At 40.0% G+C, this 27,641-nt stretch overlaps 1 protein-coding gene across 1 annotated transcript in view; it reads left to right on the forward strand.

The window, feature by feature from the left end:
• Positions 1 to 207: 207 nt before the first annotated feature.
• Positions 208 to 27,641, forward strand: part of SLC1A3 (solute carrier family 1 member 3) — a 97,333-nt gene continuing 69,899 nt past the window's right edge. The window contains exons 1-3 of the mRNA XM_073681709.1: positions 208 to 371; positions 2,879 to 3,154; positions 8,892 to 9,029. Of these exons, the coding sequence (XP_073537810.1) occupies positions 2,974 to 3,154; positions 8,892 to 9,029 (319 nt within the window). The 5' untranslated portion in view covers positions 208 to 371; positions 2,879 to 2,973. The remainder of the gene's footprint in view (positions 372 to 2,878; positions 3,155 to 8,891; positions 9,030 to 27,641) is intronic.

Consider the following 27,641-nt stretch of genomic DNA (forward strand, 5'->3'; position numbering starts at 1 on the left):
CAGACTCATGGGCTTCACATTCCCCAGTAAATGGGTCACTTTCTGCAGGGTCCGGCGGCCGCTCCAGTTTATGAAACTCTCAGGATCTTACAATCCATAAAGCGTAAAACTCGGGGTAAGAAAAAAATAAAAGCAGGGGCCGGGGGGACTGATCAATATTCCAGAGGTGCTGGGCTGGGGTCTCCTCCTCAGACATGGCTTTCTCCCTCTCTCTGTGTGTTGGGCAGTCTCCTCCCCCTGGTCTTAAGTCATAGACACACCAGGTTGCTGAAGAACACATGCTTCTTCCCTAAGTCCTCTCTGTCCTCTCTGAGTCGTCTTCTTGCTTCTTGGAGCTTTCTTGCCCCATCTCCAGCCTCCGCAACACAAAGGTGAGTCCTAATCTTCAGAAATATCCTTTATTTTGTGCCCAAAAAGAGGGAGTTTGGTGATTTTGTGTGACCGGCGTCTGCGGAATGTTCTGTATTGTGCAGCACAAGTTGATACATTGTATCGATTAGATTGTCAGCTCTGGCCCCAATTGTTTCCGGATTATTTGTATCTTTGTGCTTCATTATTATCGATTATGTTGCTTTTTCCAACTTCACCACTTTTTTGCTTTACTGTATACAGCGCAAAATCTGGCGACTGTTCACACTGCATGCTCAGATGTAGCAGTGCTGGATTTGTCATCTGCAGTTTTATATAAACTTGCACTCACAATGGAGCATGCAATGACAAAGTCAGCTCTGCTACAACCATGTCAGTTTTAGTTATCCTATGTCATAAAAATAAATATGTGCCCCCCTCTACCACTACACTGCCCCGACGTGGAGTGTCCAGGCATCAGTTTAGTTTTTTAGCACCAGAATCAAAGAATCACACGCATTCCTGCAAATCTGCGGATAATTCAAAGACAATCTGTTCTCTGTTGTTAGTGGGTGACCCAGATGTGATCAGAGCTTTGCTGATTTCACTACTCATGTAGTAGAGTTGAGTTTGTTGTTGCTTTTTCTTTAATGTTTTAGATTGCAAAATACTAATGACAAACTCAGCTCTGCTACATTAAAGAGATAGAGAGGGCACAAATATGTATCTATCTAGATGTCACCACTCAGTGTGATAATGCTAAAACACAAAACTGAAGGAAAAATCTATCACATAATTCTAGGAGGAAGCACAAAGTGCCAAATGTTCAGCTCTGCTGCATCTGTGCTAATATTATTTCACTTAATGGATTTGTATCAGGTTGGACTGGTATAGCACAATGCCTCAACCATAATATGTGCTAGATTAACCTTCAGTCCCATGTAAAGGCACTGATAACACCTCTGTGCCAAATGACCAACTCATCACTACAACTATATGGGATGTTCTGTGACTGTCACAGCATGCTGGGAGTTGTAGTTTTACAACAGCTGGAGGGCGGCAGGATGCTGACACTGCTAAATCACAAGACAAGTTGCATTATTATCTATGGATGGAACTTTCCAAAATATCCCAGGTGCGGAGGGATAATAATTAGTGACTTTAATTACTACGTCCTCCCCATAGGAAAGTGCGGAATTATCAGCTGATTAATACAATAACAAAATCTATGTAATATCTATTTACACATCTAATGATTCTAATGTATCTATCTATCATCTATCTATCATCTATTATCTATCTATTATCTATCTATCTATTATCTATCTATCATCTATTATCTATCTATTATCTATCTATTATCTATCTATCTATTATCTATCTATCATCTATTATCTATCCATCTATCTATTATCTATCTATTATCTATCATCTATTATCTATCTATTATCTATTTATCATCTATCTATAATCTATTTATCATCTATCTATTATCTATTTGTCTATCATCTATCTATTATCTATCTATTATCTATCAACCATCTATTAACTATCATCTATCTATTATCTATCTATTATCTATCTATCCTCTATCTATTATCTATCTATTATCTATCTATCATCTACCTATTATCTATCATCTATCTATTATCTATCTATATATTATCTATCTATTATCTATCATCTATCTATTATCTATCATCTATCTATCTATTATCTATCTATTATCTATCTATCTATTATCTATCTATTATCTATCATCTATCTATTATCTATCATCTATCTATTATCTATCTATCATCTATCTATCTATCAATTATCTATCTATTATCTATCTGTCATCTATCTATCATCTATCTATTATCTATCATCTATCTATTATCTATCATCTATCTATCATCTATTATCTATCTATTATCTATCTGTCATCTATCTATCATCTATCTATTATCTATCTATCTATCATCTATCTATTATCTATCATCTATCTATCATCTATCTATTATCTATCATCTATCGATTATCTCTCATCTATCTATTATCTATCTATCTATTATCTATCATCTGTCTATTTATCTATTATCTATCATCTATCTACTATCTATCATCTATCTATCATCTATCTATTATCTATCATCTATCGATTATCTATCTCTCATCTATCTATTATCTATCTATCTATTATCTATCATCTATCTATCTATTATCTATCTATCATCTATCTATCATCTATCTATTATCTATCATCTATCGATTATCTATCTCTCATCTATCTATTATCTATCTATCTATTATCTATCATCTATCTATCTATTATCTATCATCTATCTATTATATATCTATATCTATCTATCATCTATCTATCTATTATCTATCTATCTATTATCTATCTGTCATCTATCATCTATCATCTATCTATCTATCTGTGCGTTCCCATGTAGTCCCCTCTCTGTGCTCCTAGTCCTGGATGGCTGCGGGGCTCTGACTTGTCTGGATACCTATAAAAGCTTATTCACTTCTTGTGTTACAGATCTTCTCGCTCCCGACCTGCCGCCGCCTTTGATCATCCGCTGGAATTTCCAGTGGCCATTAGACTAGGAGGAGAGGCGATTTTACCCAGCACAGATGACTAAAAGCAACGGAGAAGATCCGCGATCTGGGAACAGGATGGAGCGCTTTCAGCAAGGTGTGCGCCAACGCTCCATAATGGCCAAGAAGAAGGTGCAGAACATAACAAAGGACGACGTCAAAAGTTTCCTCCTGAGGAATGGCTTCGTGCTGTTCACGATCATCGCCGTCATTGTCGGTAAGTACCGGCTCCTCCTGTCCTTTCAGCATTAAAGGACTGTGTGGAACCAAAATCAGTGTGTAAGGAAAAAGAAGTGCAACTCTCTAATGGACTTTATGGATTAATTTTTCACAACTTTCAAGATCTCTGCTTGCTGTCAGTGAATGAGAACATTTTTTCCATTTATACACAGTAAATCTGTACATAGCCCAAGTCTCAGTGGATACCATTGTATCCAGACCAGACAATGCGAAACAGTGTGACCGACAGAGCGGGAGACGACCCCATGTATCTATCTGCTATCTATTATCTACCTATCCCATATATATATAGATGATAGAAAGCTAGATAGATAATAGATATATGGATAATAGATTGTATATATATATATATATATATATATATATATAATCTATCATCTATTATCTATCCATTAATATATTAATTATTTATAAATCTTTCTATATCTAATATTTGTTTATCTATCTAATCATCTAATATCTATATGGATCAATATCTAATGCATCAATATATTCTTTCTTTCTTCTTTATCTATTATATATCCCATATAGCTATTATCTATCTATCTATCATCTATTTATAAATATATATATATCTCATATTTGTTTATCTAATATCTATATGGATCTATAGCTAATGAATCAGTATATTCTTTCTTTCCCTCCTTCCTTCCTTCTATTTGTCTTTCTTTCTTCCTTCCTTTCTTCTTTATCTATCTATCTATCTATCTATCTATCTATTTATCTATTATCTATCTATCTATTATCTATCATTCTTCTTTATCTATCTATTATCTATTTTCCATCTATCTATTCATATATCTATATATTATCTATCTATCTATTATCTATCTATTTTCTATCTATTATCTATCTATCTATTATCTATCTATTTTCTATCTATTATCTATCTATCTATTATCTATCCATGTATTTCACTATCCAGTGTCTATCATGGATGCTTCTGTAGGATCTGTATCCTATATGTAATGGTGTCATGTGCCATCAGATGCAATATCACAGAGGTATTCCCCTGTAAAGTCTTGGTAAGTTGGAGCATATGGTGCTACAGGTCCCCAGTACTGGGACTCCGAGTCCTGCAGCACAAGTTGTTTCTCTCTGCACAAGCTCTGTTCTTCTTCTTAGTAGAAGTTGTATTTTATCTAGTATTATTTATTTATTATTTAGTTTTATCACGATATTATTTTATTGCATTATTTTATTTATTATGTGGCGTTATTTCCCATTATTTTTTATCATTGTTTTACATTATTTTTTAGTATTATTATTTTAGTTTTATTTTATTATTCACTATCTAAAATTATTTTATTATCATTTATTATTTTAATGATTTATTTGTGGCTTATTATGTAAAACATAAGTACATCAAATGGATCTAGAGAAGTATCCGAGCACACCCCATGACATTCCATGGTAGATTGGCTTTTTACTATGTAAGTCATGAGGCTTTCTCTTCAGACGTCCGTCCAATATGTTCCTCGTTTATGATACTTTATGTCTGGTTTTAGTTTGTAGAGATTTGGAGCAGGAACTAAGGATGTCACTGAAATGTTGTGTAGAAAGAGAATTCAAAGAGACTCATTCACCAGAAGAGACCACAATTGTAATAATGATCTCACATGACGTCACAACTTGTACACAAGTCACATCCAAAGCTGCATTCAAAATCTTCCTGCTTTCTTTCTTTTTGAACATGGATTTTACCTAAAGTTTGAATGCTGCTCTGGATGTGAATGGAGTATGAGAGTATCTCAGAGAACACGATATGGTGAAATAATGGAGATTTCTGCCCGTGCTCTGGATGTGTACTCGTGTAAGAAAAGTGCCATCATCCAGTGCAATGACAATGGCGTTTCTACTGTTGTGTTTTATCCTCAGAATACAGGCAGGCATAAACAGCACAATATTCTGGTGACTACATATGCCTTACAGATTCTCTTCTGAAAACTGCATTCTCAGAATACAGGCTGCCATAAACAGCGTATAATCTGATGACTATAAAAGTATGATAGATCTCTGTCTCAATGCTCCATTCACAGAATACAGGCTGCCATAAACAGCGTATAATCTGATGACTATAAAAGCATGACAGATCTCTGTCTCAATGCTCCATTCACAGAATACAGGCTGCCATAAACAGCGTATAATCTGATGACTATAAAAGCATGACAGATCTCTGTCTCAATGCTCCATTCACAGAATACAGGCGGCCATAAACAGCGTATAATCTGATGACTATAAAAGCATGACAGATCTCTGTCTCAATGCTCCATTCACAGAATACAGGCTGCCATAAACAGCGTATAATCTGATGACTATAAAAGCATGATAGATCCCTGTCTCAATGCTCCATTCACAGAATACAGGCTGCCATAAACAGCGTATAATCTGATGACTATAAAAGCACTATAGATCCCTGTCTCAATGCTCCATTCACAGAATACAGGCTGCCATAAACAGTACAATATTCTGATGACTACATATGCCTTACAGATTCTCTTCTGAAAATTACATTCACAGAATACAGGCTGCCATAAACAGCGTATAATCTGATGACTATAGAAGCATGATAGATCCGTGTCTCAATGCTCCATTCACAGAATACAGGCTGCCATAAACAGCGTATAATCTGATGACTATTAAAGCATGATAGATCCCTGTCTCAATGCTCTATTCACAGAATACAGGCTGCCAATAACAGCGTATAATCTGATGACTATTAAAGCATGATAGATCCCTGTGTCAATGCTCCATTCACAGAATACAGGCTGCCATAAACAGTGTATAATCTAATGACTATAAAAGCATGATAGATGCTGCATTCACAGAATACTGGCTGCCATACACAGCACTAAAAATTCACTGCTCCAATCACAGAATAACTGCCCAAAACAGCAAAATATTCTGATGACCCTAAAAGCATCATAGATCCCTGTCTATATGCTCCATTCTCAGAATACAGGCTGTCATAAACAGCATTCAATTCTAATTACTATTAAAGGATCACGGATCCCCAGCTCAATGCTCCATTCACAGAATACAGGATGTCAAAAAAACAGCACATAATTTGATAACTTTAAAAGTATTATAGATCCCTATCACGATGCACCATTTACAGAATACTGGCTGCCATAGACAGAAATAAAATCTCAATGCTCCATTCACAGAATACAGGATGCTGAAAACTGCACATAATCATATAACTTTAAGAATATTATAGATCCCTATCTCAATGCTCCATTTACGGAATGCAATACCTAATTCTGATAGATATAAATGTATCACAGATCCACTTCTCAATTTTTCATCCTCAGTATACAGGCTGCCATAAACCGCATAATATCCTGATGACTATATGCCTTACAGATTCCCTTCTGAAAACTGCATTCTCAGAATACAGGCTGCCATAAACAGCACAAAATTCTGATCACTGTATATGCCTTACAAATTTCTTTCTGAAAACTGCATTCTCAGAATACAGGATGCAAAAGCAGCTCATAATCTGATACATTTAAAAGTATTATACAGTAGATCCCTATATCAATGCTCCATTTACAGAATACTGGCTGCCATAAAGAGCACTAAAATATAGTGTTCCAGTCACAGAATACAGGTTACCAAAGAGAGCTCAAAATTTGATGACTTTAAATGTGATACAAATCACCCTCCTTAAGGTCCATTTGCAGAATACAGGCTGCCATAGACAGCACTAAAATCTCAATGCTCCATTGACAGAATACAGGATGCTTTAAACGGCACATAATCTTATAACTTTAAGAATATTATAGATCCCTATGTCAATGCTCCGAGATTTACAGAATACAGCAACACATTCTGATATCAATGCATCACAGATCCCTTTCTTAATGTTTCATCCTCAGAATACAGGCTGCCATAAGCAGAACAATGTTCTGATAACTATATATACCTTACAGATTCTCTTCTAAAAACTGAATTTTCAGAATACAGGCTGCCATAAACAGCGTATAATCTGGAAACTTTAAAAGTATTATAGATCTCTATCACAATACTCCAATTACAGAATACTGGCTGCCACAGAGAGCACTAAAATCTCAATGCTCCAGTGACAGAATACAGGTTACCAAAGAAAGCTCAAAATTTGATGACTTTAAATGTGATACAAATTACCTTCTATGAGCTCCATTTGCAGAATACAGACTGACTGCCATAGATAGCACTAAAATCTTAATGCTCCATTCACAGAATACAGGTTACCAAAACCAGTACATAATCTGATAACTTTCAAAGTATTATAGATCCTTATCTAAATGCTCCATTTACAGAATACAGCATCAAATTCTGATGGATGTAAATGTATCACAGATCCCCTTCTCAATGTTTCATCCTCAGAATACAGGCTGCTATAAACAACACAACAATTTGATAACTATATATGCCTTACAGATTCCCGTATGAAAACTGCAATCACAGGCTGCCATAAGCAGAGTATAATCTGATGACTATAAAAGCATGATAGATCCCAGTCTCAATGCTGCATTTACAGAATACTGGCTGCCATAGAGAGCACTAAAATCTCAGTGCTCCAGTCACAGAATACAGGTTACCAAAGACTGCTCAAAATGTAATGACTTTAAATGTGATACAAATCACCTTCCGTAAATTCCAATTACAGAATACAGGTTGCCAAAAACAGCACAATATTCTTTTAACCATAAATGCCTTAAAGATCCCCTTCTGAATACTCCATTTTCAGAATACAGACTACCATAAACAGCACTCGATCTGATGACTGTTAAGGGATTATTCCCTTCCCAAAAACAAGTTGTTCTCTATCCTGTTGATCAGTGACAACTTACTGATTGCTAGGGGTGCGACCGCTTGGACCTCCAGTCATTCGAGAACCAATGGATAGGGGATAACTTATTATTTTGGGAATAACCCTTTCTTTTTTTAAGTTTATCCAAAGGGATTTCCAATGCATTTATTGCCTGTAGCCCTAACTTTAGCTGCTGCAGAACCTCTTATACGAGGAAAAAGCAGGAGCTTAAGGTCAATCACTTACAGAACACCATGAATTATAGCCTCTTTCAAGAGGACCTGTCACTTGCCATAAATATATAATTTTTCTTTTTACCTGGTGTAAATGCCGCTGTTCTCCTGAATCCAGCGTAGTTTTTCTTTTGTTCCTGCGCCTCTCCGTTCCTGAGATATGACTTTATTTTCTCTGTTTATAAATATAGAGGCTTTTAGCCAAATGGGTGTGGCCCTTGATACATTTTTTTTGATGACCACACCCAGTTGGCTAACATGAAAAAGATTTTTATAAAAGAAAGAAAATGCCATATCTCAGGAATGCAGAGGCGCAGGAACAAAAGAAAAACATCCCCGGATTCAGGAGAACAGCGACATTTACACCAGGTAAAAAAATACATATTTATGGCAATTTCCAGTCCCCCTATGAAGTGTTGTGTGTTCCCCCCACAGAGTGTGTGGTTTTGGAGGTCCCATGATTGGTGGCTTTCCATCATTAGGACCCCCCATAATCAGACTTTTATCCTGCATAGATGACATATAATACAGCATGTCTCCTGTTTCACAACTTTCCCCACTAGGGGCGCATTAATAGAAGAAATAGGGATATATGGGGTTAGATGCACGGCCATATATCCCTATTTTTATGGCCAATATGTGGAGTAGTTCTTCCGTGTGACTCTTCTTCTCCATCCCTACAGGTATCATCCTTGGATTTTCTGTCCGATCCTATAAAATGACCTTCCGGGAGATCAAGTACTTCTCCTTTCCTGGAGAGCTGCTGATGAGAATGCTCCAGATGCTTGTCCTTCCTCTTATCGTGTCCAGTTTGGTTACAGGTAAGAATAATGATATCCTCCTTCTTGTTCAAGGGGCTGTACGTGTTCAGACTTCTTTCAGAAATGGCGCCACACCTGTCCTCAGGTTGTGTCTGGTATTGCAGCTCAGACTCAACGAAGTGAATATTGCTTTACTTCAATACCACACACAACCTGTAGACAGGGGTGGCGCTCTTTTAGGAAAATGTATAATTTTTGGATTATTGTCATTTTGATGATTGACCTAATAAAAGGACCTAGGAGTAAATTTACCTTTACATCTAATTTTCTTTTTTTTTGTATCTAACTAAACAAATGAAGCAGCATGCACTAATGTTTAGTGTATGCAGCTTTAATGCAGATCAATGTAACACGTTTCACCTTGTAATGTGTGCACTTCTATTGGACATACCCTCAAAATATGCAATTCGAATTACTATTAGTGCCGGTGCCCTCCTTACTATGCCTAAAAATTAATACAGATCCCAGACCAAACTGAACAAATTCAGACCCCTAAATAGACCCCCTAAACAAATAGAGACCTCAGATCAAACTGGTTTACTGAATCCAGAATCCAAACTAGACCAAATACAGACCCTAAACCCTCAATTTAGTACCGGCCCAAACAGTGGCAAAGGGTGAGATGCCAGTGCCCAGTTCAAAGTAAGTATTTTTTGCCCTGTAACCAATGGACTCCCTGTGTACCTTCTACCAGTGCAGAATTGAATCCCTTATCCCCCAAGCATATACATTGTATTTTAAGAAAATACTGATGTAATTATAGTTTGCTTCTTGACCTTCGAGTTATTTTCTGCCTTTAGTTGAAATCTGACGTAAAATTTTGAAAATAAAGCGTTATACATTGTAATATTTGTAACTTATTAGGTTTTTATTACATTTTATTCCTTTTGTAACTATTTTATTATCTTAGTCTTAGACCTAACCCTAGTACTATCCCTAATCATAGTACTATCTATCATATCCCTATAGCTAATGCTAACCCTAGCCCATAACCATAGCACTATCCTTAATCCTAGCACTATCCCTAACCCTGTCACAATCCCTAACCCTAGCACTAGCCCTATCCCTAACCATAGTACTATCCTATCCCCAGAGCTAACGCTAACCCTAGCCCAAATCTTGGCACTATTCCTAACCCTAGCACTATCCCTAACCATAGTACTATTATATCGCTAGAGCTGACACTAACTCTAGCCCTAACCTTAGCACTATCCCTAACCCTAGCAGTATCCCTAACCATAGTACTATTATATCGCTAGAGCTAACACTAACTCTATCCCTAACCTTAGCACTATCCCTAACCCTAGCCCTAACTCTGGCACTAGCTCTAACCATAGCACTAGCCCTATCCTAACCAAAGTACTATCCTATCCCTAGAGCTAACGCTAACCTTAGCCCAAACCTTAGCACTATCCCAAACCCTAGCATTAGCCCTAACCCTAGCACTATCCCTAACCATACTACTATCCTATCCCTAGAGCTAACGCCAACCCTAGCCCCAACCATAGCACTATTCCTAACCTTAACCCTAGCACTAGCCCTAACCAGAGTACTATCCTATCCCTAGAGCGAACGCCAACCCTAGCTCTAACCTTAGCACTATTCCTAACCTTAACCCTAGCACTAGCCCTAACCATAGTACTATCATATCCCTAGAACTAACTCTAAATCTAGCCCTAACACTAGCACAACCTCTAACCCTAGCAATAGCACTATTGCTAACCCTAGCACTATCCCTAACCCTCACTCTAATCCTAACCTTAATGCACCATCATGGCAGAGTCATCTTGAGCGCTCAGTCGTACACTGCTGCTCCTGTTTGCTGAGCACTCACTGATCTGCTAGAAGACGGAGCACTTGCCGGCAGCTCAGCTAAGATAAACTAGGGCCAGGGCCTGGTAAATTGATCATTTTGACAGTGAGGGGTGACATTTTTGCGTTTCTATAAACTTTTTACGCCCTGAGCTACTCAGACCTCCTCCAATGTACACCACTGGACCCCAAGATGGTTAACATTACAGGAAGAAAATAGCTGGAAAACAACATGTAACATAGGACATGCTGCAATCAAGAAGAAACGTTGTAATATCAGTTTGTCATCAAGAAAGAAAAAAGAAAAAAAAACTTTCCCCGACCTCTGATCTTACGTAACCGCATCATCCAGAGATTAACTGGCTACAAAGTCATGACCTCAGCGCTGAATGGTCCTCGCCAAGGAACAGGGGCTGCGATCGGTGCTCCAGAACACTGCGCTGAATGGCTGTCCCATTACTGGAGGTGACTCATGCAGGAATGTCCATTGTCCCCATCCTTCTTCACTACAATGATTTAGGCCGTGTGAATTTTTTTATACCGTCCTAAATGCAAGTATAGAAAAGAAAAGCGGGGATCACCCCCCACGCGCGCTGCCCACCATTGATCACATCAGAAATCAGTGTGCCATAAGGATAAAAGGGCAAAAAATAGGGAAATGCTGAGTTCAAAGACTTGGGGACAATCAGTCAAGTTCTGTACTCCCCCTGCTTTATGTTCTCTTCCATGGATAGAAAGAGTGGCTGCTTTTGTTCAGAAACAGTGCCACAACTGCCCACTGGTTGTGTCTGGTATTTCTGCTTAATTCCATTGAAATAAATAGGGATGAGCTGCAATACCACCCACAACCAGTGGACAGGTGTGGCGCTATTTTTGAAAGAAAGCAGCCAGGAGGATTAGGTCTATGGTGGAAAGTTTTTGCAGTTGCACCTGTGATTTGTGTTGCCATTTTCTGAGACCCTTAACTTTTTATATTTTTGCATTGATGGAGCTGCGCGAGGTGAACTGTCGTTTATATTGTTTTTTATTGGCACCATTTTGATTTTTTTTTCATTGCTTTTTTTTGGGGAGATTGGCAGTGACCAAAAAGCTGCAGTGCTAGAATTTGTATTTTTTTTTTCTTTTCTTTAAGGTGTATACCTCATAGGTAAAATTATTTTATATCTTGTTACATCGGATGTATGCAGATTTGGCGATACCAATTATGATCATTTTTTTATTTCTTTATTTTTTTTTTATATTGGTAAAGTGGGAAGATTTAAAAAAATATATTTTTAACAACTTTGTTTTATTTATTTTTTAACTTTTTTTTTTTTAAGTCCCCCTTTGAGATTGGAACCTGCGATCATTTGATCAAATGAAAAAAAGTTAAAATAAAAAAGTTAAAATACATTTAAAAAGTTGTTAAAACCCCTTTAAGTTCAATGATGGCCACACTGGGGGATTTTAATTGGCCCCAAACTGCCATAGCTACCCATCGGAAGCAATAAGCAAAAATGGATGTATGTAAGGACTATAGATAATTCAGGAATTGATGGAGTACAGCGCCTCTTCCAGGGGCCAGGGAATAACACAGAAGTGGCATAGAGTATAATATATGGGATTACTAACATGCTTTATCTATTCCTTCAGCAGTACAATAGCGCTTTTAATAATCACCATCCTTTAATGATAATGAGATGACTCTGCAGCTTCTGACTCAGTCTATTCGGCAAAGCTGGCAAGTGAGCTGCAGGAGACAGGAAATATGAGCATGTTTGGATGTTTTTATATCTGTTCATTTTAATGGAAAAGCTTGCTTAATCAGTATTCTTGTGCTCAGTGGGAGTCTCAGGGGTTGGACCCCCCTCCCCCATTCTAAAAATTATATTTTGTGTAGAGTGACTTTCAATGTGTAGCATGGAATGAGTCATGTCTTATATAGAGAACCAAAGCTGCTACATTCTAGAAGTTGGTGATTGCGGATTCCACTGATCTGATACTATGTTGTGTATCTATGAATGTTAAGAGATCACTTTTGGCTCATACCCCTTTAATTAGTTACATTTCGTTGCAGAAATATTGGAAAAAATAATCTAAATTATGAGATATCAGAAGGTTTGGGAAGACCTTGTATTGTGAATATTGAAAAGCTTTCACCTGCTCCTCCTACAGTAAGATTGTGGTGGTCAAAGAAAAGTATTAAAGGGGTTGTACAGGATTTAAAAAATGCTTGTTCTCTTTCAGAAATAGCGCCACATGTCTATTTGGGTTGTGTCTGGTACTGCAGCTCTGCTCTATCCAGGTGAATAAAGCTGAGTTGCAATATCTCTCACAAGCTGTAGATAGGTGTGGCACTGTTTTTGAAAGATAACTGGACTCCGTGGTGCAGTGTCTATTGCTGGCTGCAGGATGAGGTAACGTAGAATCAGTCAGTAAGCTGGTTCTGATTTGTTCACTGTCAAATCCTGTTGGCGTAATATTTTTATGAAATTTAACTTGTAATATATATTCATACTAAAATCCAAAATAGACAAACACACAAGTACCTAAGTTATTAAAACCAATCTGATACTGGTACATATCAGCACTGTATTGTTGTATCACTTATATAGCAAGTTGTGGAACACACCGGATGTATTAATGGTTTTTATGCTTGGCATCGTCATATATTTTAGTGGTTTAGATTTTAGTGTGAATATATATTAAAAGTTAAATTTTATAAAAATATTACTCCAATTGGATTTGACAGTGAACAAATTTTAAGAATTATTGGGGATACCTAAAAACAAGATATAACAGTGACTCTTTTATCTGTCTTTTATCGAGTAAAGATTTATGACTGCGTCAAAGTTCAGCTCAACTTTGATGTAATTTGTGTTCAGAAATCAGCCGAAGAGCTCAATAAAAAAGATTAGAAACTCTCCTATCAGAACAGAGCTCACTGATTAGTTCATCTCATTCTGCAGCCAGCAATGTGCAAGGAAACAAATAGGGATAAGTGGACAAGTGGCAGTTCGAGTTCTGGTACCCGACCAAACTTTAGTCCAAAGTTCGGTTCAAGTACCAGAACTGTACCCGATCTTGAACCTGAACCCCATAGAAATCAATGGGGACCTGAACTTTGGAGCTGGAAAAACTCTCTCTCTATCACTCTCTCTCGAAGTGTAAAATGGACTTCCCGTGTTCAGAGTTCAGCTCTGAGCTTCATTGTTCAGATTCGCTCATCTTTAGAAACAAACAGCTTTAAAAAAGAGGACCTGTCACTTGCTAAAAAAAATTAGCTAAATACCTTGCAAAAATCCCTGAGCTCCCCTGATTCTGCTGCTCTTTTCCATTTTGCTCTGTGTCGCTCCACTGCAGAGATATTCACATTTGTTGCTTTTGGAGCGCAGCATGTGAAATCTCTGCTTACTCTGGGTGTTTCTTCAGAGTCTTCTCTAGGGGCATGCACTTTCACCTCCTTTCCCAGACGCTGCCAATCATAGCTCGGTAGCATCTGAGACTGCTACATCAGCTGCTGAACTGTGATTAGCAAGGTTTGGGAGGGAGGGGTGATAGCACACACCCCCAGAGAAGACTCTGAAGAAACGCCCAGAAGTTCTGCAAGCAGAGATTTCAAATACTGCGCTTCAAAAGCAACAAATGCGAATATCTCTGCAATGCAGTGACGCAGAGCAAAACGGAAAAAAGCAATAGAATCTGCGGAGCTCAGGGATTTTTACAAGGTATTTCATTTTTTTCAGCAAGTGACAGGTCCTCTTTAAAAGCTAAACAATGCAAAACAATTAAAGAGACTTTATTGCAAAAATTATTCTTAGCCTCAAAAATACACATATTTAGTTATTTAAAAATTGCTCCCGAAGGCATCCATGTCCTTTAACCCCTTACTAACCTCTCTACAGTCCTACACCCTTTCACTGGCTGATGTTGCACCCAGAATATTTGGGTCTCCTTTTGCATTTCTAGTGTTATAGATCTACAATGGTCACGATTGAGACGGACGCCCACAGGGGCTTTATCCAGCATATTTTGATGGTATCAGTCGAGCTGCTATGAGCAATTTACAGAAATTATTGTGGACTATTATTATTCTTAAAGGGGACATGCCTGTAAGTTATAATAATATATAGCGGATATGCAGGAGATAGATCGAGGATAGATGAACCAATGCGGAAAAATGGGGCCACAGCTCAGGCTTGACCATCACCCGCTGGCACCCCAAACTTAGCAAATAAGGAAGAGAGTTTGGACAAGAGGGTCCTTCACTTCTACATAGGATAAAAGGACAGTAAAAAAAATTGGGGATTTTCATGCCCCAGAAAAGAGGGTCTAGTGTTTTTAATAAAAGCCTGGATACTTGCCATCAGACCAGATCTTACCAGGACTTTCCAACAAATTGACTTGCAAAATGTTTTTAGTAAAACTATGAACCCTAAGTGGGCAGTTTGGAAAATTTTTGGAAGCAGAGTGATCCTGCAACGTTATCTAAAGAAAAATGTCATTTTCTGTTGGGCACACATTGGTCCCTGAAGGGGTTGTGCGCTATAGAAGAGAACTTTTTATTAGCACGGTCCCTTTATAATAGGCTGAATATGCCGGACCCTTATCAATCAGCTGTGATCTGTGATTGAATCAAACACAAATTGTTTAATTTCCCTGCAGCGCCACCACAGGGGAACTACAGTATTACATCAGGTGTATTGAAATCAATGATGTGACTGGTTCTCCAGACCTTCCTTGAGGTCACTGTTGGGCTGAATTGGGAGATGCCCTCGATTACCCTAGAATTTCTCATTAGGGAATCTGAAATGTTTTTTCTAGTGGAGAAATCCCTGTGCGACTAGGGTCTGCAGCACAGTATGTAATGCTATATGGGGACCCCAGACAATCCCACCAGCTGTGACCCATATGTAGCTATATCTTGAGCCCGGATTCATTTCAGTATCAGCTGTTCGTGTTGTCAAATATGTGACAATGTATATGATGCCCATGGTGCCGGGGTGGTAAATGCTGCACATTCCTTGTGGCATGCACTGTATCAAGTATCATGGTCCCCAATGCACAGTCTGGAACAGGACCCCTCCACCTAATTATGGGCCATTTATAATACTGGTGTCTTTTTATGTTGCCCCCCCTAAGGTACCAAGGTCCGGGTGTGAATGCCATCATTGTATTTGCACTTGTCTATGGAGTTTTAATTTAGTCACTGTATGTTGGTATTATTTCAGCACAGTTTGGCAACACTTTTGCAATATTTGGATGTGATGGCACTAGATAGCATTGGTATTGTATATTAGCATAATTGTGCACTATATGGAGGTATTCACTTTTGCAGTGTATGGTTTAGCTGGTACTGGATTGCATTGCTATTTAGGCAGCTTTATGGAAGTTGTATTTGGCCACTGTCACTGTATGTTGGTATCATTTCAGCACTATATGGTGGTATTTACTTTTGCAATGTATGACTGTGGTGATATGCAATGTATGACTATGGAAATACTGGATAGCATTCTTGTTTAGACAGTTAACCAAGCAATGTGAACTGAGGTCTAAGATGGTAGACATGCAAGAAATAGGAGCATGTTCACACTAGCAAAAAGAAGCAAAACCTACAAAAGACAAAAGACAAAAATATATCTCATACCCTACCATCATTATATATAAATGTAAAGCAAAGTTGCATAATAAATATAGGGTACTTAGTGAACTATTTTTGATCAAAAAAAGTATACAAGCCGTCCCACCAGCGGCAAGGTGACCCTAAATTGGGACGGTACCTATACTGCCTATATTAAAAACCTTACTGTATATCAAAGTTGAAGTAATGCTTATAAAAGGGTAGACAAATAGGACCGGGTCCCAACTCCAGACCACCCAGGCCCGTGGTAAGCTACATATATACCAGTCAGCTCAACAAAGGGGATGCTGAGTGAACTTGTCTTTTGTCTTTTGTAGGTTTTGCTTCTTTTTGCTAGTGTGAACATGCTCCTATTTCTTGCATGTCTACTATCTTAGACCTCAGTTCACATTGCTTGGTTTTTTGTCTTGTTTGCATTCTGTGCAATTTAAGGGTGTGGCATCCCCTTTGTTGAGCTGACTGGTATATATGTAGCTTACCACGGGCCTGGGTGGTCTGGAGTTGGGACCCGGTCCTATTTGTCTACCCTTTTATAAGCATTACTTCAACTTTGATATACAGTAAGGTTTTTAATATAGGCAGTATAGGTACCGTCCCAATTTAGGGTCACCTTGCCGCTGGTGGGACGGCTTGTATACTTTTTTTGATCAAAAATAGTTCACTAAGTACCCTATATTTATTATGCAACTTTGCTTTACATTTATATATAATGATGGTAGGGTATGAGATATATTTTTGTCTTTTGTCTTTTGTAGGTTTAGACAGTTGTATCAAAGTTTTTTTTTTTATTGTAGTTCGGAATTATTTTGAGCAAAGAATGGTGGCATTTACCATATTAGGGCACTATATGGTGTTATTCTCTTTCGATACATGGTTGTGGTATCACTGGATAGCATTGGTATATAGGAAGTTATATGGAAGTTTCATTTTTTTCTACTGTATGTTGGTACTGTTTTGAGTAAAGTATGATGGTATTTATTTTTGCAATGTATGGCGGTGGTGGTACTGGATATCACTGGAATTTAGGCAGCAGGATAGAAGTGTTATTTGGCCATTGTTATGTTATATTTGGGCACTATATGGTGTATGTTGTGGTAACACTGGATAGCATTGTCAGCATTGTGATTTAGGTAACTGTATGGAAGGTTTATTTGGTCACTGTATGTAGGTATTATTTTATCACTGTTTTTATTTATTTTACTCCCATATGCTGCACAATTAATTCTGCAGCACTTTATTTGTTTTATTTATTTTACTCATTTATATAGCGCCATTAATTCTACAGCGCTTTACAGACACCATCACTGTCCCCATCGGGGCTCACAATCTACATTCCCTATCAGTATGTCTTTGGAGTGTGAGAGGAAACCGGACCACTCGGAGGAAACCCCCGCAAACACGGGGAGAACATACAAACTTCTTGCAGATGTTGTCCTTGCCGGGAATTGAACCCAGGACCCCAGCGCTGCAGAGCTGCAGTATTTACTTTTGCATTGAATGTTTATGGTAGTATAGGATAGTATTGCCATTTAGACTGTGGTGGTACTGGATAGCATTTGCCTCTAGGCAGTTATATGGAAGTATTATTAAGTTATTATATATTAGGATAATTGAGCACTGTATGTTGGTATTCAGTTTCGCAGTGTATGGAACCGGACAGCATTGTTATTTACACAACTGTATTATTTGGTTACTGTAGGTTGTAATTATTCTAGCACTATATGGTAATATTTACTTTTGCAATGTATGGCTAAAATGTATTTTGCTTAATATTATTATTAATGTTATTATCATCAATTTATATTAATTGCATCACTTAATATTGAGCAGAAGTCTCTGATTTGCTCTTACTGTTACTACATGTTACGTTAGGGCTTATTGTAACTTGTATTCTCACCTGTAAAAGCGAATCAAAACCATATAATATACTGCTTTTCATAAAGCTTATAAATCATATGCTCCCGTTATTCAGCCCTAGTACCTTGATCATCAGCTTCCCCAACACAGTATGATGCCACCAAAAGTACCGCACACACAGTATCATTCCCCCAGTCTCAGTATGATGTCCCTATAGCCCCCTACACACAGTATAATGTCCCCACAGCCCCCAACACACAGTATGATGCCACCAAAAGTACCGCACACACAGTATGATTCCCCCACATCCCCCAGTCTCAGTATGATGTCCCTATAGCCCCCTACACACAGTATAATGTCCCCACAGCCCCCAACACACAGTATTATGTCACCAAAAGAACCGCACACACAGTATGATTCCCCCACATCCCCCAGTCTCAGTATGATGTCCCTATAGCCCCCTACACACAGTATAATGTCCCCACAGCCCCCAACACACAGTATTATGTCACCAAAAGAACCGCACACACAGTATGATTCCCCCACATCCCCCAGTCTCAGTATGATGTCCCTATAGCCCCCTACACACAGTATAATGTCCCCACAGCTCCCAACACAGTATGATGCCACCAAAAGTACTGCACACACAGTATGATTCTTCCACATCCCCCAGTCTCAGTAGGATGTCCCTATAGCCCCCTACACACAGTATAATGTCCCCACATCCCCCAACACACAGTATTATGTCACCAAAAGTACAGCACCCACAGTATGATTCCCCCACATCCCCCAGTCTCAGTATGATGTCCCTATAGCCCCCTACACACAGTATAATGTCCCCACAGCTCCCAACACAGTATGATGCCACCAAAAGTACCGCACACACAGTATGATTCCCCCACATCTCCCAGTCTCAGTAGGATGTCCCTATAGCCCCCTACACACAGTATAATGTCCCCACCGCCCCCAACACACAGTATTATGTCACCAAAAGAACCACACACACAGTATGATTCCCCCACATCTCGCAGTCTCAGTATGAGGTCTCTATAGCCCCCTACACACAGTATAATGTCCCCACAGCCCCCAATACACAGTATGATGACCACAGAATATATTATCTCCACGGCCCCCTACAGACAAGATAATGACCCTTCAGCCTCTTACACACAGTATGCTGCCCCCACATAGCTTAATGTTCTCACAGCCCCCCAAACACAGTATGATGACAGTACAATGTGCTATCTCCACAGCCTTCCACACACAGTATGATGCCCCCACAGCCCCTTACACACAGTATGATTCCCCCACACAGCATAATGTTCTCACAGCCCCCCTCACACAGTATAATGTCTCCACAGCATCTCACACACAGTATAATGCCCCTGCACAGTATAATGGTCTCACATCCCCCTATACACAGTATGATGCCCTCACACAGTATAATGTTCCCACAGCCCTCCACACAAAGTATGATTCCCTCACAGCCCTCACCACCACACAATATAATGTCCCCACAGACTCTCACTCACAGTATGATGCCCCCACACAGCATAATGATCTCACAGCCCCCCTCACACAGTATAATGTCTCCACAGCCTCCCACACACAGTATAATGCCCCCACAGTCTCCCACACACAGTATAATGCCCCCACAGCCTCCCACACACAGTATAAAGTCCCCACAGCCTCTCACACACAGTATGACGCCCTCAAACAGTATAATGTTCCCACAGCCCTCCACACAAAGTATGATTCCCCCACAGCCCCCCCGCACACAGTATAATGTCCCCACAGCCTCTCACACACAGTGTGATGCCCTCACACAGTATAATGTTCCCACAGCCCCCCTCACACAGTATAATGTCTCCACAGCCTCCCACACAAAGTATGATTCCCCCACAGCCCCCCACATACAGTATAAAGTCCCCACAGCCTCTCGCACACAGTATGATGCCCTCACACAGTATAATGTTCCCACAGCCCTCCACACAAAGTATGATTCCCTCACAGCCCTCACCACCACACAATATAATGTCCCCACAGACTCTCACTCACAGTATGATGCCCCCACACAGCATAATGATCTCACAGCCCCCCTCACACAGTATAATGTCCCCACAGACTCTCACTCACAGTATGATGCCCCCACACAGCATAATAATCTCACAGCCGCCCTCACACAGTATAATGTCCCCACAGCCTCTCACACACAGTATGATGCCCTCACACAGTATAATGTTCCCACAGCCCTCCACGCAAAGTATGATTCCCCCACAGCCCCCTGCACACAGTATAATGTCCCCACAGCCTCTCACACACAGTATGATGCCCTCATACAGTATAATGTTCCCAATGGATTACTTAACTGTGTGACTTTGCAGGGGATGTTACTCGCCTCTCCTGGCTCCAGCGTATCTTTCCACTTTTCCCCACTGCTAAGGCCCTCTCTCTCTTTCTCTGTTCTTGTGTGCATTGGGTGCCATCTTCTTAGGTTTCTTAGGCCCGCTAAGACGGGCGGATCACTGCCTGAGTATTGAGTTAGGGATGCAAACTGCTAAAATGTGCATCCCTACAACTGGCTACCTAATCAACCCAGCTCTGCTACTTCTGGGCTCTTCTGCACCTACATCAAAGCGAACCACTTGACAAATTCCACTCGGCTCTGCTGCAACAAAATGCCTGATTACCAAATCAGCTCTGATGTTCCTGGGTTCTGTCCACACGTGCAGCTCTGCTGCATCTATGTTTCAGATTGCAGACTCGGATCTGCTGTTCCTGGGTGCAGTTCACACACTCAATTCCACTACTACAAGATGCCTGATTGCAGACTCAGCTCTTTTGTTCCAAGGTGCTGGCTGTCCACATACCCAGCTCTACTGCAACAAGGTACCTGACTGCCAACTCAGCTCTTTTGTCCCAAGGTGCTGTCCACATACCCAGCTCTACTACAACAAGGTGCCTGACTGCCAACTCAGCTCTTTTGCTCCAAGGTGCTGTCCACACACCCAGCTCTGTTTCAACAAGGCGCCCAACTGCCAACTCAGCTATGCTATTCTCAAATGCTGTCCGCATGCTCAAGTCTGCACCATTAAGGTACCTGCCTGCCTAGTCATCTCTACTATTCCAAGGTGCTGTCCTGCATGTTGGGTTCTTCTGCATCAAGCACTTCCAGTTCTGCTAATCCACTTGCCATCCTGCATATCCAGCTCTTCTGGTCCTCGCAGTTCTACATGCTGTCTGGCTAGTCCAGTTCTACAGCATCATCACCTCTGGTCTGTTCTGCTCACCGTCACTTATCGCTTAGTGAAACCACCTCCCAAAAGGAGCCCATAACCAGTGATTTTGATCTGTGTACCAGAAGATTGAAACTCTGACATATATAAAGTTATATCAGCACACAACACTGAGCTTAAAAACTGTTAATTAATAAGAAATCTGACTTTGACTAGATATAGTAAGTTGTAACCCTCAGCCCAGGAGCTGCTTACAAAGCCAGGTCTATAATTCCTGGAGAGCAGTGCATTGTGCCATACAAATGCCAATGATACAGTCAGCTCGTCCAGCATCTGTCGCGGTGCCCGAGTATCACATCTCTCCTGTACAAAAGCGGATTACCTTCTGCTTAGGTGATCTAAATCTCTCCCATAAAGTAATAATATATTCCAGCCATTTATGTAAGATGAGCAGTCTGCCCCCCACGATAAATGGGCTTGGAGAAGAGAGAACAATAGGGTTAGTGAATGGGACGGGGATTAAGGCGAAGCTTCATCTGATTATACAGGGTTGTAGGAGACTACTTGTATGTATATGAAAAGCTCTGCAAATTTCTAACATCAGTTTTATCATTTTCTAAATCGCTGCCTTGTGTCAATAAACTTTAACAATCATAAATATATATGTGAAGGCTGAAATCGTGGAAAGACCTGATACCTTTCCCATGTTTGCTACAATCGCAGCAAGTTTAGACAATCCTCTGTGAGCTGCATGGCCTGAATTCCAGAGTGATACAATGTAACAGTCATCAACAAGTGAGGATATTTGCTGCTGCAGAGATTTGTGCTGCAGAGGTTTGTCTAGATTGCATACATACATTGGAGCAACCATCAAGACAAGTGATGATATCTGCTGCAGAGATTTGCACTGCACAGGTTTGTCTAGACTGGATAAATACAATGGAGCAACCATCAAGATAAGTGAGGATATCCGTTGCTGCAGAGGTTTGTGCTGCAGAGGTTTGTGCTATAGAGGTTTGTGCTATAGAGGTTTGTCAAGACTGGATAAAAACAATGGAGAAACCATAAAGACAAGTGAGGATATCCACTGCATCAGAGGTTTATGCTAAACTGGATACATACAATGAAGCAACCATCAAGATAAGTGTGGATATTTGCTGCTGCAGAGGTTTGTCTAGACTGGATACATACAATGGAGTAACCACTAAGACAAGTGATGATACCTGCTGCTGCAGAGGTTTGTCTAAACTGGATACATAGCATGGAGCAACCATAAGACAAGTGAGGATATCTGCTGCTCCAGAGGTTTGTGCTGCAGAGGTTAGTCTAGACTGGATAAATGCAATGGAGCAACCATCCAGACAAATGAGGATATCCGCTGCTGCAGAGATTTGTGCTGCAGAAATTTGTCTAGAGTGGATACATTAAATGGATCTACCATCAAGACAAGTGAGGATATCTGCTGCTCCAGATGTTTGTGCTGCAGAGGTTAGTCTAGACTGGATAAATGCAATGGAGCAACCATCCAGACAAATGAGGATATCCGCTGCTGCAGAGATTTGTGCTGCAGAAATTTGTCTAGAGTGGATACATTAAATGGATCTACCATCAAGACAAGTGAGGATATCTGCTGCTCCAGATGTTTGTGCTGCAGAGGTTAGTCTAGACTGGGTGCATACAATGGAGCAACCATCCAGACAAGTGAGGATATCCGTTGCTACAGAGATTTGTGCTGCAGAAGTTTGTCTACACTGGATACATAGAATGGAGCAACCATCAAGACAAGTAAGGATATCTGTTGCTACAGAGGTTTGTGCTGCAGAGGTTAGTCTAGACTGGGTGCATACAATGGAGCAAACATCAAGACAAGTGAGGATATCTGCTGCTACAGAATTTAACTATACAGGGGAAAGCAATTGTTAAAAAAGTTTATGAACCTCTTAGGGGTATCTGAATTTCTGCATGCTTGACTTTTTTCAGATTTACATTACTCTTTTACAATAAGCCTTGTCTATCTATATTAGCCTATCATTCCAGGTCTATAATGGGCAGAGATGGACTGTACAATCAGTATGTGCCCCAGCAGTGATTATAGAGGACCCAAATGCCATCTATCGTTCACTTCACTTCATTCACTTCACCTGACATCTCTCCCATCTAAATCAAGAGTCTATCCTGACCCCAGCTCACCCCATACCATAATAAGCACCTTGGACTTGGACTGTGGAGCACTGCGATACCTCCATGTACTTCTAAATGCATAGGAAGGTTTTTTGGGAAAAAATTTTGGCATGCTTTTTTGGATTCTATGTTATAAAGGTCATATGATTCTATCATAGCTGACTGTACCCTGGTCGGCATCTTCTGTTACTGCCCCCATATTGTTCACTGTCATAGCATCATACGGGGCCAATTTAGAAGCTCCACGCTGTGAGATGCCAAATAATAAAACATGATGGTATGGACTGCTGTGGGGGCTTTTGCAATATGATGCAAATTTTTTACAATTGGCAGAGATTTGGGGAATAGCCACAAGGGGTGTATGAGTTACAGCTGAAGCGTAAGGGGTGCATAGGATTCTCATCACATAAGCAGATACCTGTCACATGCTAGGAGCTACTTTAGTCTTCAAACAACTATACAGCTGAGATACACGGTGCCCATACAGTGGTGTGAAAAAGTGTTTGCCCCCTTCCTGATTTCTTATTTTTTTGCATGTTTGTCACACTTAAATGTTTCAGATCACAAAAACAAATGTAAAGATTAGACAAAGATAACACAAGTAGCCACAAAATGCCGTTTCATATGAAGGTCTTTATTATTAAGGGAAACAGAAATCCAAACCTACAGGGTCCTGTGTGAAAAAGTGATTGCCCCTTAAACCTAATAACTGCTTGGGTCCTTAGCAGTAACAACAGCAATCAAGCATTTGCGATAACTGGCAATGAGTCTTTACAACGCTCTGGAGGAATTCTGGCCGCTCATCTTTGCAGAATTGTTGTAATTCAGCCAAATTGGAGGGTTTCCTAGCATGAACCGCCTTTTTAAGGTCATGCCACAGCATCTCAATCAGATTTAAGTCAGGACTTTGACTAGGCTATTCCAAAGTCTTAATTTTGCTTTTCTTAAGCCATTCAGAGATGGACTTGCTGGTGTGTTTGGATCATTGTCCTGCTTATAACCCAAGTGCGATTCAGCTTGAGGTCACGAACAGATGGCCGTACATTCTCCTTCAGGATTTTTTGGTGGACTGCAAAATTCATCGTTCCATTTACCACAGCAAGTCTTCCAGGTCCTGAAGCAGCAAAACAGCCCCAGACCATCACACTACCACCACCATATTTTACTGTTGGTATGATGTTCCGTTTCTGAAATTATGTGTTACTTTTGCGCCAGATGTAATGGGACATACACCTTCCAAAAAGTTCAACTTTTCTCTCGTCAGTCCACAGGGTATTCTCCCAAAAGTCTTGGCGGTCATCAAGATGTTTTCTGGCAAAATTGAACAAGCCTTTTTGTTCTTTTTGCGCAGGAGTAATTTTTGTCTTGTAACTCTGCCATGCATGCCATTTTTGCCCAATCTCTTTCTTATGGTGGAGTTATGAACACTGACCTTAACTGAGGCAATTGAGGCCTGCAGTTCTTTGGATGTTGTTGGGGGGTCTTTTGTGACCCCTTGGATGAGTCGTCACTATGCTCTTGGGGTAATTTTGGTCGGCCGGCCAATCCTGGGAAGGTTCACCACTGTTTCATGTTTTCGCCATTTATGGATAATGGCTCTCATTGTGGTTCACTGGAGTCCCAAAGCTTTAGAAATGGCTTTATAACATTTTCCAGACTGATAGATCTCAATTACTTTGTTTCTCATTTGTTCCTAAATTTCTTTGGATCGCAGCATGATGTCTTGCTGTTTAAGGATCTTTTGGTCTACTTCACTTTGTCAGGCAGGTCCTAGTTAAGTGATTTATTAATTGAGAACAGGTATGGCAGTAATCAGGCATGTGTGTGGCTAGGGAAATTGAACTCAGCTTCCCAAAGATGTGATAAACCACAGTTAATTTATGTTTTAAGGGGGAAGGGGCAATCACTTTTTCACACAGGGCCCTGTAGGTTTGGATTTCTTTTTCCCTTAATAATAAAGACCTTCATTTGAAAACTGCATTTTGTGATTACTTATGTTATCTTTGTCTGATATTTACATTTGTTTTGTGATCTGAAACATTTAAGTGTGAAAAACATGCAAAAAAATAAGAAATCAGGATGGGGGCAAACACTTTTTCACACCACTGTACATGGCCCAACCATGGTGCCCAGAGATGTGGTTGTAACTCTCTATCGTGAAGCGCTGCTGAATACACGATCCGCTTCTCCTCTATGGCTATAATTGAAATATTACATTAACAATGTGTTTTCACAAAAAAAATATGCAGCAGTTTTTAAACAATAGCAGAGCGAATAATGCAGTTTCACTACAAGAGGATTCGTGCACTGGAGCCGTAATAGGCAACTTGGATTACAATACCTCCATTTACTCTAACTGCATGGGGAGGTTTTTGCAGAAAAAAAAGCGCATTTTTGGCATGCTTTTTTGGATGCCATGTTACACAAGCAACATTTGCCCAACGGAAAAAGAAAATCTTCAATATACCACGATGTGGAGCATTATATGGCGCTGTGCAGAACTTCTGAGCGTCTTAAATACAGAACTGCAGGGACGGTCTATGCCTCAGATGTGCATGAGGCTTTAAAGCAATTTCCTAACAAACAAGAAAAGGGTCAACTTCATAAAGCAACGTCCTAGCCAGACGCATATTACTAATATGGCGTAGCATAATGTGATTGTGTGGAGGCCAGATTGCACGTGATGTACTTATTGTGCTGTATAACGTGAGCGAGGCTTTGATGTTTCGTTCAGGGGTTCAGGGGTCACGGAAACAAAGCACAGTTAATATATGACTACAAATAAAGCATTGAGAACACTAATGAGATCCATCACCATCCGAAATAATGTAAAGGCTGCATTTATAGAAGTCTAGAACATATGGATGAGGAGCCGTGACTAATGTGTCCTCTTAGCCAATACTTTCCTTCTAGACGCGCACATGGCACTGTGCTGAGTCACGCTAACGTCACGTGTTCATTCTGACATTTACCAGTATTCATTGGTCACACATTGCATTTCTCTGGCACAATGGCAATGGTGAATCCATCATAGAGGCAGGGCACATGACTGATTTGGGGCCGTAGTGGAAAGAGGGCTACGCTCTGCACTGCTGCTTTTTCGTGTCACTACAATAACTAAGTGAAGCTCCATATGTATCAAATTGAAATGGTTATTCCTATAATAATAAAGAGATGATATTTGCTAGGAAATGCCATCGCTTTATGTTTGCAACTTTTATGATGCATCCAACTTCTGTTACTCCCGACAATCTTGAGATTGCAGAGTTGATTCAGTGCTGAACTTCACTCTTTCACCCCGCGTGTAGAGAACGCCCTTGGTAGTATATAAATCCATTTGCAATGAGCTCCCTCTAGTGGTGGCTGTATAAATCCATATATAGTGAGCTCCCTCTAGTGGTGGCTGTATAAATCTGTATGTAGTGAGCTCCCTCTAGTGGTGGCTGTATAAATCTGTATTTAGTGAACTCCCTCTAGTGGTGACTGTATAAATCTGTATGTAGTGAGCTCCCTCTAGTGGTGGCTGTATAAATCTGTATGTAGTGAGCTCCCCCTAGTGGTGGCTGTATAAATCTGTATGTAGTGAGCTCCCCCTAGTGGTGGCTGTATAAATCTGTATTTAGTGAAATCCCTCTAGTGGTGGCTGTATATATCTGTATGTAGTGACCTCCCTCTAGTGGTGGCTGTATAAATCTGTATGTAGTGAGCTCCCCCTAGTGATGGATGTATAAATCCATCTGCAGTGAGATCCCTCTAGTGATGGCTGTAAATGTGTATATATTGAGCTCCCTCTAGTGATGGCTGTATAAATCTGTATATAGTGAGCTCCTTCTAGTGGTGGCTGTATAAATCTGTATGTAGTAAGCTCCCCCTAGTGGTGGATGTATAAATTCATCTGCAGTGAGC

Source organism: Phyllobates terribilis, unplaced genomic scaffold (genome assembly GCF_046119375.1).
Source record: "Phyllobates terribilis strain yellow unplaced genomic scaffold, ASM4611937v1 Scaffold_1__5_contigs__length_1240528914, whole genome shotgun sequence".
In the NCBI taxonomy this organism is placed as follows: Eukaryota; Metazoa; Chordata; class Amphibia; order Anura; family Dendrobatidae; genus Phyllobates; species Phyllobates terribilis.